We start from the raw sequence: 20,467 nt of genomic DNA on the forward strand, positions 1-20,467 counted from the left end.
CATTTCACCCACAGAGCAAGTACCCCAAAGACTATTTTTAAATACACACAATGGGAACATTGTCCGACTCCACAGGGGCGTCCTAAAACATTATGAAAAGTTTACATATTTTACTGGGCACAATGTTAAAAATGCTGAGTCATTATTTTAAATTGTCATCGATGAAAAATGTACACATATTATTGACAGATACAAAATTGATTCAGATTCCTTTGTTTCCCGGTTGACTATAGAAGGCTATGAATATAGGCTGAAGTCGATTGACTTAAAAAGTGTATGGGGGACTAGAAATTGGCAAATAAGGGGGAAGGAAGCTTTATTTAGAGCACACCTGATACCTGTTGAAATTATATATTTTAAATGAAACTGTACAACAAACAAGATGTTTAGGTTTACCAAAGGTTAAGGAATTGAATGCGCCCAGTATTCCTGCCCCTGCAAAATTCCACAAAGGCAAAAGTATATAAATGCAACTGAAGATCAGCTTGATAAATGGGTTCAGAATGGCACGTTTAATGCTTCAATGTCACATCCTGGCGGATGGTTATTGTGGCCAATAGATACCAATGGGTGTCAAACGTTTTATAAACTCCACAGGGGTTTTAGAACTAGTAGGCCGGACCCTCGCTATATATCATCCGAACATGCGGGTATAGTAACAACATTCAGTGCAGGGAAACTGTGCCAGCAATAGTTTAAGAGTTCCTCACAAGATGCCATGAGGCGTGGGAGCTGCCCTTCTCATACAAATGTCTCAGCGGCATGAAAGAGGTCTTTCTTGGCGGCAGTGAATGCAAGACTTCTGTCAGCCATTCAATTGTTTGTAAAGAGCTGTCCTTGCATGGGGCGTGTAATGCTTCAGCAGCAAACTTGGCTTGTTATCTCAAGGGAGTTTCAGACCCCTGGATTAGACCTGCGCTCCAGGCACTTTCAAATGGCAGTTATGTTCTCCTCAATAGTGAAGACTGTTGTGGGATGCGAGCCGGAACAGTTTATGTTGTTTCGGTCTCTAAGATTGTTACATGCTGCAGAAACTTACTTTTTCCTCCCACTAGACAAAAAGAGGTAGTTGACATTTGGCCCCATATTGATACCTCTAATGTGAATTTTGACAAGTTGAGCAGACTCAGGGCTTTATTGTTCCAAAAACATTTGGCGCTCACATCTGCACGCGAGACCTACGCACTTCAGGTGGCAAGGTCATCAGCAGAGATACAGTCCCTTTTAAGTACCAACTTTCCAAGACACTTAGGTGAGGTTGTGGGGCGAATATTTAATGCATCCATTACTACTGGAATCGCAAATTTCTTTAAAACTGTTGGTTCTGGTTTCGTTCACACCTTTTCCTCCATATTCGGTTTAATGCCATCAGCCATTCACTCAATATTCTCCAGTATTTTTGGGGGATTTCCAATTACTTTGGCTATAATAGGTGGCGTTTTGCTATTGCTACTTTTTCTGCGCAATGGATGTCCTGCCGCAACAAGGCGGAATGAAAGCGCTCCCACCAGCGCAGCTGTGTCGTGAATGCATGACGCAGTACTTTGGAGCAACACTCCTGGAGCAATTGGAGTGTGACTGGTCTCTGTCATTAAGACCGGTTTTGCATTGTGTGAAGCCCGTGTTTCAGTGCCTTCGGTGCTCCTTCGAACATGCACTGAAAGTTTGTCTCTCTCCGCAGTGCTTGCTTTCATTGGACGCTGATCTGTTGATGTTCTCGCTGAGGGTGAATTACCAGACATGCGTGTTGCGGGTGCATTTGCTACTGAAAGTGGCCCTTCATGGAGGATGCGGCTCTGAACTCATTACTGGGCACACCATGGAAAGCTGCTGCCTCGGCTAAGGCTCCAGCTAAGGAACACGATTGCTCCTTCTTGGCAATGCATTTCCTTCTTTAACACCTGTAGTAGCTGCAGATACACATGCTGTGCATAGACTAGTAAGCAGTTATCTCCCCAAAAGCGGTGGTTCAGCCTGTAGGAGTTGAAGTTGTTTGAAATAATGTTCGTAGTACAGCTTGACCTACTGTGGCTTGTTGTGCAGTTAATACATCTACACAGTAGTGTTTGGTAAATGTATGAGGCGTAGACCATGTTGCTGCCTTACATATTTCGTTCATTGGAATATTTCCTAGAAAGGCCATGGTAGCACCCTTCTTTCTGGTTGAGTGTGCCTTTGGTGTAATAGGCTGCTCTCTCTTTGCTTTAAGATAGCAGTTTTGAATACACTTAACTATCCATCTAGCAATGCCTTGTTTTGAAATTGGATTTCCTGTATGAGGTTTTTGAAAGGCAATAAATAGTTGTTTTGTTTTTCAAAGTAGTTTTGTTCTGTCAATGTAGTACATTAGCGCTCTTTTGATGTCTAATGTATGTAGTGCTCTTTCAGCTACAGAATCTGGCTGTGGGAAGAACACTGGTAATTCTACCGTTTGATTCAAGTGGAACGGTGAGATAACTTTTGGTAAAAATTTTGGATTTGTTCTTAGAACTACTTTGTTCTTGTGTATTTGAATAAATGGTTCTTGTATAGTAAATGCTTGAATTTCACTCACTCTTCTTAGAGATGTGATGGCAATTAAAAATGCAACTTTCCACGTTAAGTATTGCATTTCACAAGAGTGCATGGGCTCAAAAGGTGGACCCATGAGTCGTGTTAAGACAATGTTGAGGTTCCATGAAGGAACTGGTGGTGTTCTTGGTGGTATAATTCTCTTTAGGCCTTCCATAAATGCTTTTATGACTGGTATCCTAAATAACGAAGTTGAGTGCGTAATTTGCAGGTAAGCTGAAATTGCGGTAAGATGTATCTTTATGGAAGAGAAAGCTAGCTCTGACTTTTGCAAATGTAGTAAATATCCTACTATATCTTTTGCAGATGCGTGTAAGGGCTGAATTTGATTATTATGGCAGTAATAAACAAATATTTTCCTCTTATTTGTATAGCAGTGTCTAGTGGTAGGTTTCCTAGCTTGTCTTATGACCTCCATACATTCTTGTGTGAGGTCTAAGTGTCCGAATTCTAGGATTTCAGGAGCCAAATTGCTAGATTCAGCGATGCTGGATTTGGATGTCTGATCTGTTGTCTGTGTTGTGTTAACAGATCTGGTCTGTTTGGTAGTTTGACATGAGGTACTACTGAAAGGTATAGCAGTGTTGTGTACCAAGGTTGTCTTGCCCATGTTGGTGCTATTAGTATGAGTTTGAGTTTGTTTTGACTCAACTTGTTTACTAGATATGGAAGGAGTGGGAGAGGGGGAAAAGCGTAAGCAAATATCCCTGACCTGTTCATCCATAACGCATTGCCCTGAGACTGATCCTGTGGGTACCTGGATGCGAAGTTTTGGCATTTTGAGTTTTCCTTTGTTGCAAATAGATCTATTTGTGGTGTTCCCCAAATTAGGAAGTAAGTGTTTAGTATTTGGGGGTGAATCTCCCATTCGTGGATCTGTTGGTGATCTCGAGAGAGATTGTCTGCTAACTGGTTCTGAATTCCTGGAATAAATTGTGCTATTAGGCGAATGTGGTTGTGAATCGCCCAATGCCATATTTTCTGTGTCAGGAGACACAAATGTGTCGAGTGTGTCCCTCCCTGTTTGTTTAAGTAATACATTGTTGTCATGTTGTCTGTTTTGACAAGAATGGATTTGTGGGTTATTATGGGTTGAAATGCTTTCAGCGCTAGAAATACCGCTAACAGTTCTAAGTGATTTATGTGAAACTGCCTTTGCTCTATGTCCCATTGTCCTTGGATGCTGTGTTGATTGAGGTGTGCTCCCCACCCTGTCATGGAAGCATCTGTCGTTATCACGTATTGTGGCACTGGGTCTTGGAAAGGCCGCCCTTGGTTTAAATTTCCACCATAGAAGCGAGATGTATGTTTGGCGGTCTATCAACACCAGATCTAGAAGCTGACCCTGTGCTTGTGACCATTGTGATGCTAGGCACTGTTGTAAGGGCCGCATGTGCAACCTTGCGTTTGGGACAATGGCTATGCATGAAGACATCATGCCTAGAAGTTTCATTACCACCTTGACCTGTATCTTTTGTTTTGGATACATGGCCTGTATTACATTGTGAAATGTTTGAACCCTTTGTGGACTTGGAGTGGCAATCCCCTTTGCTGTGTTGACTGTCGCTCCTAAGTATTGCTGTGTTTGACACAGCAAAAGGTGTGACTTTGCGTAGTTGATCGAGAAACCTAGTTTGTGGAGGATTCGTATGACATATTTTGTGTGCTGTGAACACCGTCTTAGCATGTTGGTTTTGATTAACCAGTCGTCTAGGTATGGGAACACATGTATTTGCTGCCTTCTGATATGTGCAGCTACTACTGCCAGGCATTTTGTAAAAACTCTTGGCGCAGTTGTTATTCCGAATGGCAACACTTTGAATTGGTAATGTATCCCTTGGAATACAAACCTTAGGTATTTTCTGTGTGAAGGATGTATTGGTATATGGAAATATGCATCCTTTAGGTCTAGTGTTGTCATGTGGTCTTGTTGTTTGAGCAGTGGGATTACGTCTTGTAATGTAACCATGTGAAAGTGGTCTGATTTGATGTAGGTATTTAATGTTCTGAGATCTAGTATTGGTCTCAGACTCTTGTCCTTTTTGGGTATTAGAAAGTACAGTGAGTAAACTCCTGTGTTTATTTGTAGTTTTGGCACTAATTCTATTGCTTCTTTTTGTAGCAATGCCTGAACTTCTAGTCCTAGAAGATCTATATGTTGTTTTGACATACTGTGTGTTTTCGGTGGGACGTTTGGAGGGAATTTGAGAAATTCTATGCAATAACCATGCTGGATAATTGCTAAGACCCAAGTGTCTGTTGTTATTTCTTTCCAATGTTTGTAAAACGTGGTTAGTCTCCCCCCCACAGGTGTTGTGTTGGGGATTTGTGACCTTGAAGTCACTGCTTGTTTGGAGGAGTTTTGGGACTTTGGAACTTTCCTCTATTTCTTTGAAATTGTCCCCCTCTATATTGTCCCCGAAAACCTCCCCGCTGATACTGGCTCTGGTAGGTGGGCTTTGTTTGTGAGGTTGTGGCTTCTGTGGTTTGCCCTCGAAACCCCCCTCGAAATTGTGTCTTTCGAAATGTGCCTCTGCTCTGCGGGGAGTAGAGTGCGCCCATGGCTTTGGCCGTGTCAGTGTCTTTCTTAAGTTTTTCGATCGCAGTGTCCACCTCCGGCCCAAACAACTGCTGTCCGTTAAATGGCATATTTAGCACAGCTTGCTGTATCTCTGGTTTAAATCCTGATGTACGAAGCCATGCATGTCTCCTTATTGTTACTGCTGTGTTAACAGTTCTAGCAGCTGTGTCTGCAGCATCCATTGCTGACCGTATCTGATTATTGGAGATACTCTGTCCTTCCTCTACTACTTGCTGCGCTCTTTTTTGGAACTCCTTTGGTAAATGTTCAATAAAGTGTTGCATCTCATCCCAATGGGCCCTATCATATCTGGCTAGCAAAGCTTGCGAATTTGCAATACGCCACTGGTTTGCTGCCTCTGCCGCCACTCTTTTGCCTGCAGCATCGAATTTTCTACTTTCTTTCTCTGGAGGTGGTGCATCTCCTGAAGTATGAGAGTTGGCTCTTTTGCGCGCTGCTCCTACTACAACAGAGTCTGGTGTTAGTTGTTGTGTAATGTACACTGGGTCTGTTGGTGGCGGTTTATATTTTTTATCTACTTAATAGCTCTCCCTTTGACAGGCTCTTCAAACACTTGTTTGGAGTGTTTTAGCATTCCGGGTAGCATCAGAAGACTTTGATATTGACTGTGTGTGGACGACAGTGTATTAAAAAGAAAGTCGTCTTCAATGGGTTCAGAATGAAGGCTGACATTGTGAAATGCTGCTGCTCTCGAAACCACCTGAGCGTAGCCAGTACTATCCTCTGGTGGCGATGGTCTAGCTGGATAGCATTCAGGACTGTTGTCTGACACTGGTGCGTCATAAAGGTCCCATGCGTCAGGGTCATCTTGACTCATTCCCGTATGAGTTGGGGATTGGATCATTGGTGGAGTGGCTACCGGTGATGGTTGCGGAGAGTGATGTGGGGATGGTGGTGGTGTTACTTGTTTAGCCACTTTTGCGTGTGGCTGTTTGTCCTTGTCTTGGAAGGCAAGTTTACGTTTCATCTTGATTGGTGGAAGAGTGCTGATCTTCCCCGTATCTTTTTGAATAAAGAGCCCTCTTTGTGTGTGGTCTGGCTCTATTGTCTCTAATTCTTGTCCAAATCTGTGTGTCTTCATCTGTGAGGACAGTCCTTGTTCCTCTGAATAGGAACTTATTTTCGGTTCCGAGGCCGGATGTTTCGGTACCGAAACCCTTTCTGCTGTTTTTTTCGGCTCCGACGAAACCTTTTTTACTTTCGGTGTCGTGCCCTCTTGGTGCCGACCCATTTCGGTGCCGCTGTCTCGATGCCGAATCTTCTCGGAGCCACTATCTCTGCCAGAGATTGCTGTGTGCCGGTATCTCGACCGGAGTCGGATGACTTCGACACCAGCTCTCCCTTTTTCAGTGCCGATGAACGGTCACCTATTTTTCGGGTTAAGCCATGGCCTGTTGGCGGTGGCGTCCCCTGGGCTTTAGCGGTCTTCTCGTGAGTTCTCTGTTTCGACGTCTTACTCACGGTTTTCGGCGTTTCTTTGGGATCGATCTCCTCCGAGTCCGAATCCTGGGTGGAGAATGTTTCTTCCTCCTCCTCGAAACGCCCTTGTCCTGTTGGCGCCGACGCCATTTGTAGTCTTCTTGCTCTTCGGTCCCCGAGTGTCTTTCTGGACCGAAACGCTCGACAGGCCTCACAAGTATCCTCCTTGTGTTCTGGTGACAAACACAAGTTACAGACCAGATGTTGATCTGTATATGGATACTTGTTATGGCATTTTGGACAGAAGCGGAATGGGGTTCGTTCCATCAGCCTTGAAGAGACACGTGGCCGGGCTGACCAGGCCCGATGGGGATCGGAAAAAAACCCGAAGGGCCTCCGGAGCGCTTCTTAATTCGGTGTCGATCTGTTGTAACTAACCCGATACCGAACGCAAACAATACAGACGATTTTTCCGAGATTCTAACTAACTTTCAGACCCGAAACACGGAGCGAAAAGGAACACGTCCGAACCCGATGGCGGAAAAAAAACAATCTAAGATGGAGTCGACGCCCAAGCGCAATGGAATCGAAATGGGAGGAGTCCCTCGGTCTCGTGACTCGAAAAGACTTCTTCGAAGAAAAACAACTTGTAACACTCCGAGCCCAACACCAGATGGCGGGATGTGCACAGCATGTGTATCTGCAGCTACACATGCCATCGAACATTATATATATATATATATATATATACACACACACACACACACACACACACACCTACATATATCTTAGGTTAAGCTTTAGTAGCTTTTTATATACTAAGGCTTTAAACCACCTTCAACCAGCAAGGGGATGGTGTTGGGTAGCCATTTTAATTTTAGCTCCATGCATGTTATTTTAGCACACTAGGCCTGTCGCTGTGCACTTTAACCTAGATATATTTTATTCAGCTTCGGTTATTATTTTAACAATAGCCGCTTTTGCAGTCTTGTTTTATATCTCTCTATCTAGCTGTTCTTTGCTTAAGCCAGCACTACTTTCTTAAACAAGACATTCTTGTTCACTCTGTGCTTCATTCAAGGCTGTAGTGAGATAGGTTGCCAGTAAATCATGGTCTCTGGCATTCATAGAAATATACACCCTTACATAGGGACATTATTTCAGAACATCAGCTGATTTAATATAAAAACACTTCCCTGTCCCATACACGTTAGAGGGAGATTCCAGCCAGATGACCACGAATGTATGCTGATTGCTGAACGCTTTGCTACAGCTGCTTATGCAGACTTCAGGCCTTTGCTCAGGTATGGGGGATGATGTCTTCCCAGGAGAACCTGAAGGACCGAATTAGAGTTTAACATGCTGTGCTCTATTATAGCCTAAGTAGGAGTTAGTCTATTGACTTTAGTGACAACACGATAGCGTTATTTCTATGCTTTACTCTCCTTGTCACAATTTTAATCCTGTCATGCTTTATCGTCCTCGTTATTGCAGGACATGCTTTATTATCTAAGATGCAGTTGCTTCATTAAAACTTTATTGAAACATATACTGCCTCTGTCATTGTATATGTGAGACCAATGTAACTGAGAGAAACGGATGAGATCTGAGTGACCACGATTTCCCTGAGGAATCAATTGTGTCATGCGCTCGGCTGCCCAATCATCCCTACTCTTGGGTAGAGATGTGGCACTGCTAGTTCGCCGGAGCAAATCCTGGATTGGGGCGACAGGTGTCACCTGTAGTGGGTTAAGACTCAGTCTCCCACACCGCAGTAGATTCTGCCACTCAAATCCAGTAATCTCATTAGAATAATGAGAGCCAACGCAACAGTATCTCGGCGGATGAACTCGCAATCTGGAGAGCATCCGTCTCTCGAGCTGATGTCTATGCAATTTGTTTTTGAAACAGTAGCACCATTAGTCTTCTCAGCTTGTCATAAGTTAGATTAGCTGTATCAATGTGAGGCCACATGTCTGATACTTTTATCTCTCGTGTGGGGGGGAATAAAACTTGTTCACAACACGTAACTATCTTAGAGACCGAAACTGCGTAGGCAATTCCAGATCGCGTACCACAACAGCTTTGGTCGCTCAGCACCACATAACTTCTATTTGAAAGTACATGAAATGCTGGTCGAATCCAAGGGACAAGAGTACCCTTCAGAAAACAGCCCATGTTTGCGACCCCGGCATTGCAAAGGCCGTGAAGGGACACTTGCTTGCAGATCACTGAATGGCTAACAGTAGTCTTGCATTCGCTTCCACTGAGAAAGATCTGTTTCGCCACTCAGACATTTATATTCAAAGGGCAACTCCCAATATTCTTTAATATAGCTATTGCCTAGTTGCTCGTACCTGCCCACAGCAAGATGTTTCAGGCATTTTGAAAAATGAAAAGTGGAAATAGGCAGATTTACAATGCCATGTTGAAGGACTTCCTGCAACTGTGAAAGGCAACTTTCCTAACGTGTCTATGTGAAGCATGGTGAAACTCGCTTTCCTTTTAGCCATTGTCGGTTGTTTCCTGACTAAATTAAAGGCAGTAAACAATTCACTACTGTTAATATACTTCCATGGAACTCGCCCATTTTTCAAAGTCTGTAACGTTCAACCTAACTGCACGATGGAACGCAGCTGACTTTGTCCACGATATAAAAGGGACAAGTCTGTCTGAATGATATCAATTGCAGACAACACTGTTTGTTAGGGAATAAATCCTATTGGACAGGGTGTTCATGCCGTTGTTGACAAAAGCTAAAGCCTTTTCCAAGTTTTCCTTGTCTATCTGCCTTAGACGCGCAACATCTTCTATCTGAGAAAGCTTCCAGATCTCATTACACATAGATTAGATGAATCTTTTACAGTGTGGCTTTCTAGGACCTAACAAAGAGTCCTGCAAGTCTACATCTTAAAAAAGAGTGTTAACGATGTTCTTTAACTGCAACTAACGGGTTAGTCTGTACCCATTGTTGGCACAGTTTACCCATACTGTATGTTGTAACTATACCCGTTTGTTGACCTGAGACAAAGCGAGGGTTCGGCTGGCTAATCTTGAAACCCACTGAGGAATTCACAAAATGTGCCTGACATCCATTTGTGTCTATTGGCCAAATCAACCACCTGCCAGGACTGGAAAGTGAAGAATTATAGGTACCAGCCTGAACCTTTGCATCTAGCTCTTCCTCAGTGACATTCAGGAAGAATTGCCAATTATTAAAAACTTTGCCAGTGTGGGATTACTGGACGTGTTCATTTCTTTTATTTTTGCTAACCCCAGATAGGATGTCTGTTGAATGGTGTCATTTAAAAAGATAATTTGCACAGGAATCAGACATGCTCTAAATAAAGCTTCCCTACACTGTATTTGCCAATCTTGTGTTCCCCATACACTCTTTAAATCAACAGTGTTCCTCCAGTACTCATAACCTTTAAATGCAAGACGGGAAACAAAGGAATCTGAATAAATCAGCTTTGAATCAGTTAGCAAAATGTTCCTAATTTTTGAAGGAGGTAATTTGAAACAGTATGACTATGGATGTTTTGTGTCATGGCCATAAAAATAAGTACATTTATCTGAATAACGTTTTGGGCTCCCCACAGGTGGTGTTGAACAGTGTTCCCACTTAGTGTAGTTAAGTACTGGTCTAGGTCTGTTAGCACGGTGCAGATAGTAATGTCCCCAGTTGTTATAGCAGAACATTTCCCCATAATTCATTGTATTTGTATACACATAATCACTTTCAAATACTGAATAGTCCTCGATTTCAGTTAACATATAATCAACTGTCTGGACATACCAATCATAAGATGAGGTGTAATTACATCAGTCATCTAAATTTTAAAGACATATGGAATCTGAATGACCTCAGTAGGCCCGTACATATCAAATGGAATGTTGTCCCACACAATTTCATCAGCAACTGGTACAGCCGAAATGTTCACAAGGGACAAGTCTCTTCAGCCCTTATGTGAGGAAAGACATGGAGTTAAGCCCTCATCCATAGGCGCAACAGAGGAACGTTCAGGAAGGTAATGACCATTTATGAGCAAAAAGAAAACGGACATGAAACCAACCAAGAGAAACAATGCAAAAAATGTCAAGCAGAACCATAAATAGTTCCATGGGTGAATTAAATAATTATTTTTAAGCCATAGGTACATCTTACATGTCTTTGGTACATTTTCAATTACTGGAGTAGATGAGTCTGAAGAAAGTCATCAATGTTGATGAAATAACCAGAGGTAGTCTCTGCAAATGCAGGGGCCGGTGCATTACTGGTGGACGGATGCACTTTGCATTGAGGCTCATAGTAGACAGTGTTGTCAGTCTGTGTGGTGTTGGTGTAGAAAAACAGCCAAATCTTGGACAGGTGCTGTCGTGGTAACTGGAATCAACAAGATCTAATTTTCTGCTCTCCCCACGGTCGAGGAGGCATTTGTGGCATCACTGGACATTGTTGTGTAGTCCAAAGTAATGTTTTTATTCCTTTGTTGAAGAGGTATGTGCTGTTGGGTAGTGAGAGGGGACCGGGAACTACCCAAGGGACCTCTGGGTCTACTGTGCAGGATCGGCCACATGGTGAAGTTTGACGTTGTCAATGGAATGAATCTGTTTCCTTTGGAACCAGGCTGCGGTTGTAGGATGACAGTTCTGGTACCTTGTACTTCTTGGACTGGGACTGGTGCTCTGTAGGATGGACTGACTGACTGACTGACTGACTTCCTTCTTCACAGCGATCTTCTCACAAACCAGATCGTCGACTTTAGGAATCTAGCCAGTGGAAGTTGTTTGTAAATCCCTTATTCCTAAGGTGGCAGCACTGGCGGATGATTTATCATCACAAAATTGCTGAAACTCCTGTAAAACAGTGAGATGTTCATTTACGTCAAAAGGTGTATCTGCTACCACTAAACCAGGGCCATCAAGATCTGGGACATACATAGGTATCCCATAGAGAACCTCATAGGGAATGCATCCTCCCTCCCCCCCCCAAGGACCGTCTTGGCAGATTATTCAGTCCTCTCTGAAACCCATATAGGTGATGGAGCCAACTACGTCCAGAACCTAATAGCTGTTAAGGAATGCTTTAGATCACAGTTCCACCTCTCAACGCCCGAATTTCCCTCGGGATGGTATGGTGAGGAGTAATGGAGTTCAATACCCATTGTCCCCATGGTGTCCCTGAATGCTTTAGAGGCAAATGCAGGGCCCTGGTCCGAATGGAATGCTGCAACTGCATATGTGCCGATAAAGATCAGCAAATCTTTTATAACAGTTTCAATGTCAGCCGACCGCTGAGACCATACCCACAGTAGAACAAGAATCTACAGCGACTAAGATGTATTTGTATGCACCATCAGGTTGGAGTGGACCGAAAGTAAGGGTCCAGGTACACACATTGTAGTGGCCTGCTGGACACTTAGAGGGATGTCTGCGGTGGGCATTTGATGTTTGAGCCCTTAATTTGCTGGCAAATGTCACAAAAAAGGACGTACTGTTTTGTCGGTTTGTATAGACCTGGCCACCAGAAAAGTTTCTGTAAGAGTATTATTGTGGCCGAAATACCAGAGAAGAAGCGACACCCTGATGCGCTGCTTTTATTAGATCCAATCTCTGGTCTTGATTGGGGATCGCTCCATTTCCAACTCCAGGAAGTGTTGCATAGGCAACAATCTGTGCACTGACATGGTGGGAGTATTTTGTAGGGTATGCTTTTGGAAGAAGCTTGCCTTCAGCCAAAGCTTTCACAGCAGTCATAATTTCATTATCCAATCTCGTCTGAACGAGTCACCGCAGCCACAGAAGCCATAGCTACTGCAGATTTGTCTGCTTCATCAGCAAATGTGTTGCCGATAACGTGTGCTCCTACACATCGGTGGCCCAATGTATTTACCACATGGACATAAGGTCAATATCCTTAAGATCAGCCACCCTCCCCCAGAGTTCTGTGTTTTATGGTGTTCCCTTTGAAATCTCTAAACCCGTTCAATCGCCAATGATTAAGATAATCATTGTAAGACTGGATGCAGCAGTATGAGTTACAGACAAAGTCAGCAATCCTGGCTCTGTGTGTTCTAGTGCTAAAATAAGGGCTTTGAGTTCAGCAAGCTGAGCTGTACAGTCCCCTACGGTCTGTGTGTAGGTATTGTGAGGGTGGAAGATTCCATCCTTCATCACTCCCCTCACAGCTGCGCAAGCGACTGAGTATTTATGTTTCATACCTACAACTGGTTGTGCTGAACCATCAGTGTAAATGACAGTATAGTATCTGTCAAGTGGCAAAATATCTAGAGGAGCGGGGTACTCCTGTTCATATTGGAGAAATTCTTGTGTCTGACGTTTTGGATCAAAGATGTGGTCCACATTGGTGGAAGTCAGGGAGGTTGCCCACTGAATCCAGCGTGGGTGTAATGCTTTAGCGTTAGGCACGCTTACTTTGGTGACGGCCTCTAAAGCTGGCACCGGGGTAACAACAATGATGCGTTTCCCTTGGGCAAGTGGACCCTCCTTAATGACGGCCATATGAACTTCAGTTAGATTTTTTTTCTGTGGGTGCAAAACGTTGTTCTGCATTTGAGTATAAATGTGACTTATATGCTATGTGCACTGTGTCTCCTTCGTTAAAGGTGACATAAGTGAACCCAATACACCAGCAGTTATTCTGATGACCAAATTTGTTATGTTGACAGGTGTGCAGGTGTTTCGCTTCTAGCATGTCCTGTTGCAATTCCCTAAGGATGTGTGTGTGTTCAACTGTCCAGTGTCTGCTAGAAAAATCAGGGCGTATTAAGTCATAGAGTGGCTTGATACGTTGTGCCGAGTCAGGAATGTAAGTTCTGCCAAAATTAAAGAAACAAAGTAAAGACTGTGGTTCCTTGAGAGTGTTAGGAGGGTGAAGTTGTGCACATTTCTCTAGAAAGTGCCAGGCCAGGCTCTTCCCCTCGTTTGAAAGCTTGTATCCCAGGAACAATATGCTGAGAAAGGCTATTTTAGCTTTTCTAAAATTAAATTTTTAGCCACGGGCTGCGAATCCTAAAACGATCCTTTCGAGATAGATGTCATCCATGTAGGACAACACCTCAGAATCAATCATCAATCATCAGTATTGATGATACACAGGCTGAGAACATCTCTGGGCTGTTCTTGTAGCTTTGGGGCAAACAGCAGAAGCGTTTTTGTGAGCCAAAAGAGAATGCACTCAGGTCCTGACTTTCATGTGCTAAGTTCTGGCAGAAGAAACCGTTGGAAATATCCAATGTTGTTTTGTATTTTTTGCACACTAGGTTATTAATTAGTGTTGTGCTATGTGAATTTTGTATAGCGTATTTAAGTGTATGACTGTTAAAGTGTCTGTAATCTAGGACTATTCTTTATGAGTGGTCTGGCTTTGCAACGGGACATAACGGGTTATTCATTGCAGAGAACCAGGGCTCAATCGCTCCCTCATACTCAAGCTGAGTGGGGATCTCCCTCACTGGAGCTTTTGCTTCATGTTTAACTGGATATTGTGGCTGAGGCTGGGGTGTAGACCTGATATGTATTACATGACAGAGTCCTTGTCCCAACCTACATCACTGGGGTACAACGCAGGTGCCTGCCCCAAAGCCCAATCAACAGCATAGGCTTGTTTTACCCATGTGGGAGCTTACGGACGTGCTTGGGTGACCAGTACCTTTTGGCCAGCAGGATATCACAACTAAGTTAATCCCAAAATATCACACCAATGGTGCGCTCTACGTCCCCCTCAATTTGGATATTTAAATCATAAACCCTGTCGGGTGGGAGAACGCGCCAGTCCACAGTCACAACAACAAGGAAATCCCTTGTTGCTGTTGCATCCAGATGATCTTTCAGACTCTGGCGACATACAGTGACCTCTGCTGCGCTGTCTAATAGTGTCACCGCCCACGTCTTGTTCTTCAAGCAATGTTCTCAAGTGTACTGGCATTTTTAATCGACAGTGCTGCCACCTTTTTCTTTTTAAACTGTGGCTTTTGTTGTGGGGACTTTTCTTCTTTTTTGTCTGAAGACTGCGGTGAGTCTTTCTTCCATTGGTGTAGTGTTCAAAGTTCGCATTACCAACTGAACAAGTCATCTGTAAATGTTACTAGCTCAATGTATAAATTCCGCAGATCTGGTGCCTGTATATTTTGTATACCTGGGTGAGGTGTTTATGTGGCAAACATAGGCCGCGTTGGTCCTTCATTACCTAAGGGACCTAATCTCACGGGTTGTATTACGTGTGGTAGAGCGCCATTAAACCACTTCTGATGTTCTTGATAAGTAATCAGTATTTCAAGATACTGCTAAGCTTGGTACCGTTGAGGTACATTTACAATTCTGTATGTGTGGAATGTGAATGATCCTTTCTCTTACTTAGGAAAGGTGACCCAAGAGTAGAATGTTTCCGTTTGGTACGCGTCACTAGCTTCTACTATAACATCCCTGCCCTCATCGGTTAAGCCATGTGTATGTATGTATGTATATGAAGATTTATATAGCGCGTTCCGGCCTTAGCATCGAAGCACTCAAGGACATAAATAACGAGAGGACGACCGAGTGCCAGTAACCCTACCATGGAAACAGGCAAGTTTTCACACGCTTCTTAAATATCGTGAAGCTGTGTTCTTTCCTGATGTCTAGCGGTAGAGCATTCCAATATCTGGCAGCCGCCACTGTAAAAGCTTTGCCTCCCCACCTGACTCTACGCGTTCGACAAACCTGAATCAGGTAGGAATTGTCCGATCTTAGGACTCGTCCTGGACGATACCACCTGAGCCTATCAGCCAGGTGTTCAGTACCGTCCCCATATAGCGCTTTAAAGAGAGGGCTTTAAAAATAATCCTCCTGCCAACCAGAAGCCAATGAAGACACTTTAAGCTATGGGAAGCCGAAGCGAAGCGTGAAAGTGCCAAAATCATACGAGCTGCATTATTCTGAATTAGCTGCAGTTTCCTCAAAGAACTCTCATCAATATCCAACAACAGAGTTGCAGTAATCCAATCTGGACATAATCAATGCTAACATAACCGTAACTCTTTCCTCCTGCTTCAGGAACGGTAAAATTTCTCTCAGGATTTTCAGTGTCCAATAGCTAGATTTGACTATAGCACTAACCTGTGGTTTAAAGCTTAATGAGTCAAAGATCACTCCTAAATTTCTAGTAGCCACGCCGGGACCGGTAATTGCCCACATTCATCCGGCCACCATCGCGAACTCCACAGTTCCTTCCTACAGCCATACAAGACAATCTCCATCTTGTTTGTATTAAGCTTAAGCCATTTCTGTCTCATCCACCTATTAATATCCTGTAAACAATTATTAAACCGATCCGCCACTTCCTCCCAGTTGCTTCTGGACACCAGAATGATAAGTTGTGTGTCATCAGAATAAGAGGATGGGACATAACCATATGATCGGATAAGTCTTGCCAAGGGGGCCACATAGACATTAAAAAGTGTTGGACTCAACGCCGAGCCCTGAGGTACACCACATGATAGATGAAAAGCCAGTGCTTTAAAGCCCTCCCAGCTTACAATATTAGTTCTATCACTTAAGAAAGACTCCAGGATTTTAAGAGCGGAATGTCTTATTCCAGCATGATGGAGGTGAGAGACCAAGATCGCAGGTGAGACGGTATCAAATGCCGCAGAAAGATCCAACAGTAGAAGAATAGCGCCTTGCCCCTCATCCAGTAATTTCCGGATGGAGTCAGAGGTCGTTAGTAGCGCTGATTCCGTACTATGAGCCCTTCTAAACCCATGTTCTGACTGATCAAAGCCTCCAGCCTGGTTAAGAAACATGGAAAGTTCATAATTAATGTGTTTTTCAAATATCTTAGCCAATGTCTGTAGCAAGGAAATAGGTCCCAAATTGCTTAAATCAAAGGCAGTTTGATCGGGCTTCTTTCTGAGGGGAATAACAGTGGCCTGCTTCCATGTAGAAGGGAAGACCCCTGAGGATAGAACTTCCTGAAAAATCGTAGCTAACTTCGGAACCACAGGTTCCGAAATCATCTGCAAAATGCCGGGTAGGCAAGGATCCATGGGTGAACCAGATTAAATCCCCATTAGAAATTCTTTGATCCTATCCGGCAACAACGGAGGGAAACATGTAATCAGGGGGGTATCCTGACTTGGAGAGTCCAGGGGGGCTATCCAAGAATCCGTCAAGGGGAAAATCTGCATACATTTGCCGGATTTTAGTTTAAAAAAACACCACAATTTGATTACAAGTTGCCTGAGAATTAGGTGAGGTGGTAACGGGGAAAAGGGGGCGTGATTAGAGAGCGAACTACCTTAAAAAGTTCTTTAAGCGCATTAGATGAATTCTTAATGTTAGCAGAAAAAATGGCTGATTTCGCCTCAAAACAGGCTGCCTTATACATTTTTAGAACAATTCTTAATTTCTCCTTCTCTGTCTCATTAGGATATAACTTCCATCGTCTTTCTTGTTGACGGTACCTCCTCTGAAGCACCTTCAAATCACTATTAAACTTGGGCCAACTAGTTTTCTTAGGCTGCCCTCCGGCTTTAATGTCACTGGGGCCAACTTATCCATAGCGAGGACTAAACCTGAATTAAAAACCTCCAGAGCAGACAAATGAAGATTCTCTGCTACCTCCCAGCCTTCCTTTACTGTCGGGCCCAGCAGAGTCTCGGTAATTTTATTCCATAACCGCAAAGATTTGTTGCCTGATTTTATCTGTTGGTTGGGGAACCACTTAGCACTTTTAAACAAGAGAAGGTGGTGCTCAGTCCAGGCCAAGGGAGTGTTGGACACAGTCACCAGATCCTCTGGGCGGGCAAAAATCCCATCAAGAATATGCCCTGTCTGATGCGTTGCCAAGGTGACTGAAAGAATCCAATCAAACGAAGGGTGCTACTAGGTGTAGTGTTAATGCTTGTCTAGCATTCTCAGGAATGTCTATGGCATTAGCCATGTTTTAAAGTGAGTAACGAGATGGAACATCAAATGGGGAAAAAATTCCTTTTATGAGTTCAAGCTCGAACAACCTACAGCCTAATTAGGTGGTCCCTGTTCAGCTGAGGAGGATCTTCCCCAAGAGCACGGACGTCTCCGTATAATGGTACTTAGGGCACCTGCTGTATATGAGAGAGTGATAGTCAGGGTATCCGTAAATTAGTGCCTAAACACCATCGTTGGTGGCGCCATGTCGTAGTTTGACTCTTGCTCTAGGCAAGACTGCTAGTTTAAGGATGACAGTACTTATGTTTGTAGGCGACTATGCCAATCTTGCAACAAATCGCAACTGTCATCCCAACCCTCCCGGCTCACAAGCAACACCTCACCGAAAACCCAAACAGTAAAAGGTGATTTCTGGCAGCCTTTATGCATGGACTCAAGAGTGTGACATCTCAGGGAGTGTCGTGGTTAAACTGAGATTACCCCTTTCTCACATAAACAACATGTCTCAATCAAACAGAGGCAGTGAAAGCGATGCAGTAACGTTTCAGTAGGTTTAATTTAGAAAAACTGCAATCTGCAGTAAGTTGCATGGGCTGCAATGATTAGGATAATGAACTGTGCAAGAAACAGAACGGTAAAGACAAGAGTCATTAATATAAAGACCCCCCCACAATCTTGCAACAACATGAAGTGGCATGAAGTGTGAAATATGTCCTAATACCCTAATAATCTGAACCTAATCTCTAACCTAAAAAGGGAGCTAGGTGTGTTAAACCTAATCTGCCAATTTCATGTCCATGAGAAGAGCCCCCCCCGCAACCCTCGTAACCTTGAAATAAGGTCTCAAGCTCAGACTCCATAGGGAATCGAAGACTGGGTCAGCGTCAAGGTGACATGCAGCATCGATAGCAGCGATGGCATCTGGTCAGAATCCCTCAGACTATCTGTCTAAGTGAGGTGCATTTATACAGATGTGCTCTGACCCCTGACGTAGGTCTGTTCCCAAACAATAGATAACAAGACAAGCTTGGAACCGTAATTTATATAAACAATTCCCTTGAGGGCGTGAAGAGGGGAAAGTACCTAACGCGAACACCTACCGTTTAGTTTTGTCGCTTGATATTGATGCCTTAGCACAGTGGCACTGATAACGTGAAACTAAAACATAGGCCTAACTAAAAACAAGGCAGCCATCTTAAAAGATGTAATTAAGTAAATGCGCTAAAACAGAGCAAGCTAAGTAGGGTAAAAGTCACTAGGTGACGGGGGCACGAGTCTGCAATCCAAAGGCTAAGCTAACTCTGGTTTCCCATTCAAACAAACTAGTATTCACTACGCTTTAGGAGGACTATAAGCAGAAATTCAGTCTGAATCACCCATGTTCTCCTGTAGATTCAAGGTCTATCCTATTTTTTGGTTTCATGCTCTTTAAACGAAGCAAGGTTTATATTTACTTAGATTTTTTTATTTTAAGCAGAAGATTTGTTACCTTGCAGTAATTTATGACACCACTAAATAAGTACATAATTTTATAGACATCACAGAAATCATAATTTAAGTTTTTCTTGTTTTTTTTTTTTTTTAACTTCTTTCAACTTGAAATTGAGTAATCTAGCAGCTCTTACAACAGGCCCACTATGTGTGTGCTTTTTGCTGGTAAACAAAATCTCATTTTCATTGTGGTAACATCATCTTGTGTGTGCTATTATTCATTACATGGATAGTTAGTATTCGTTAGTACAGAGTACCAAAATGGTCTTTTACGTTTATCGGCCTCAGAGCCGCTTTGGAAGTTCAGTTTATGCAACCAAAAGAAAAAAAAGATACTTTGAAAAACCTAGCAAATTGATTTGCAAAGCATTGTAGGTGTTCAGGCCAGTTAAGAACATATATAGTATGTGTGTAATGTCAGTATTTGTTCACTCTAAGGATAACCAGAGCTCCAAACTTCTCACACAGTAATCTCCAACTCCCGATATTAAAACTTTGTGCTTGTTAAATTCTGCATTTTTATGTAGTCTCTGGCAATTGACAGCTATAAACTTGGAAAGGAGTAAAAAAAGAGAACACCCATAGACTAATTAGATCTTACAGTGTCACTTCTTGTTCATTGAAATATTAAGACACGGGGCCCATAACAGCACCTAGGCATGTTGTTAAATTCTAGATCCTATTCACTTTATTCAAAAATACTTATGTGCTTGAATTCAACGTCTGGGCTTTTTTCAGTTTAAAGCACAGATGTAGTATTAGAAAAATAAAGCATCATCAAGTGGCCAGTCTTGTGACATAGTAAAGAGAAGCTGTGTTTTACTGCTTCATCTGACAACGTTTGAGTCTGCTTAAAATAAATATCTTACCATCTAATTCAATTTTTGAGAATTTGAACAAGTAAATATCTGTTTTAAATGTTTATTTCAGCTCCTACCTTGGCCTTTACTTCTTCCATCAGCTCCACAATGTCATACGGCAGATCTTTTTTATACGGGATTGGATACCGCCCAATAGGCTTAGAAGCCCCTTCTGATTTGGTGCAGTATATCCGACATCCATTAGCAACAGAGGGGACCGCTGCCCGCCAAAGAGTATTTTGCAGAGGCTAGAAGAGGAGGAAGATAGGAAGTTAAAATTCTTCACAGCCAGCAAACAGTTGCCATTGCTTGCATAAGATGCACTAAAGTTCTTCACAGACCTTGCTTGTGTCAGAGAAGATGTGTTATTGATCAAGCAAAGAAGCAGGGATTCAAAGTCAGACCATCAGGCTCATGTGCAAGAACTTACTCACCTAAAAGGATGTTTGACTGGCCTGCAATTACAGAAGTCACTTAATGTGTTCAATTGTAGTCTGTGTTATATAAACAAGTACATGAAATACACTCTTTTATAAAACTAATGCAGTCTCCTACTAACCCTCACCATACAGAATGTGTGAACCAAGCTTAG

General features: G+C 43.0%; 1 protein-coding gene across 1 annotated transcript in view; it reads right to left on the reverse strand.

Annotated features, from left to right (window-relative positions):
* The window catches only part of LOC138296913 (uncharacterized), a 168,343-nt gene that overhangs the window by 101,255 nt on the left and 46,621 nt on the right, over positions 1 to 20,467 (reverse strand). Inside the window, exon 2 of the mRNA XM_069236436.1 lies at positions 19,953 to 20,123. Coding sequence (XP_069092537.1) covers positions 19,953 to 20,123 — 171 coding nt within the window. The remainder of the gene's footprint in view (positions 1 to 19,952; positions 20,124 to 20,467) is intronic.

The sequence above is a fragment of the Pleurodeles waltl genome, chromosome 1_2, assembly GCF_031143425.1.
Source record: "Pleurodeles waltl isolate 20211129_DDA chromosome 1_2, aPleWal1.hap1.20221129, whole genome shotgun sequence".
Taxonomy (NCBI): domain Eukaryota; kingdom Metazoa; phylum Chordata; class Amphibia; order Caudata; family Salamandridae; genus Pleurodeles; species Pleurodeles waltl.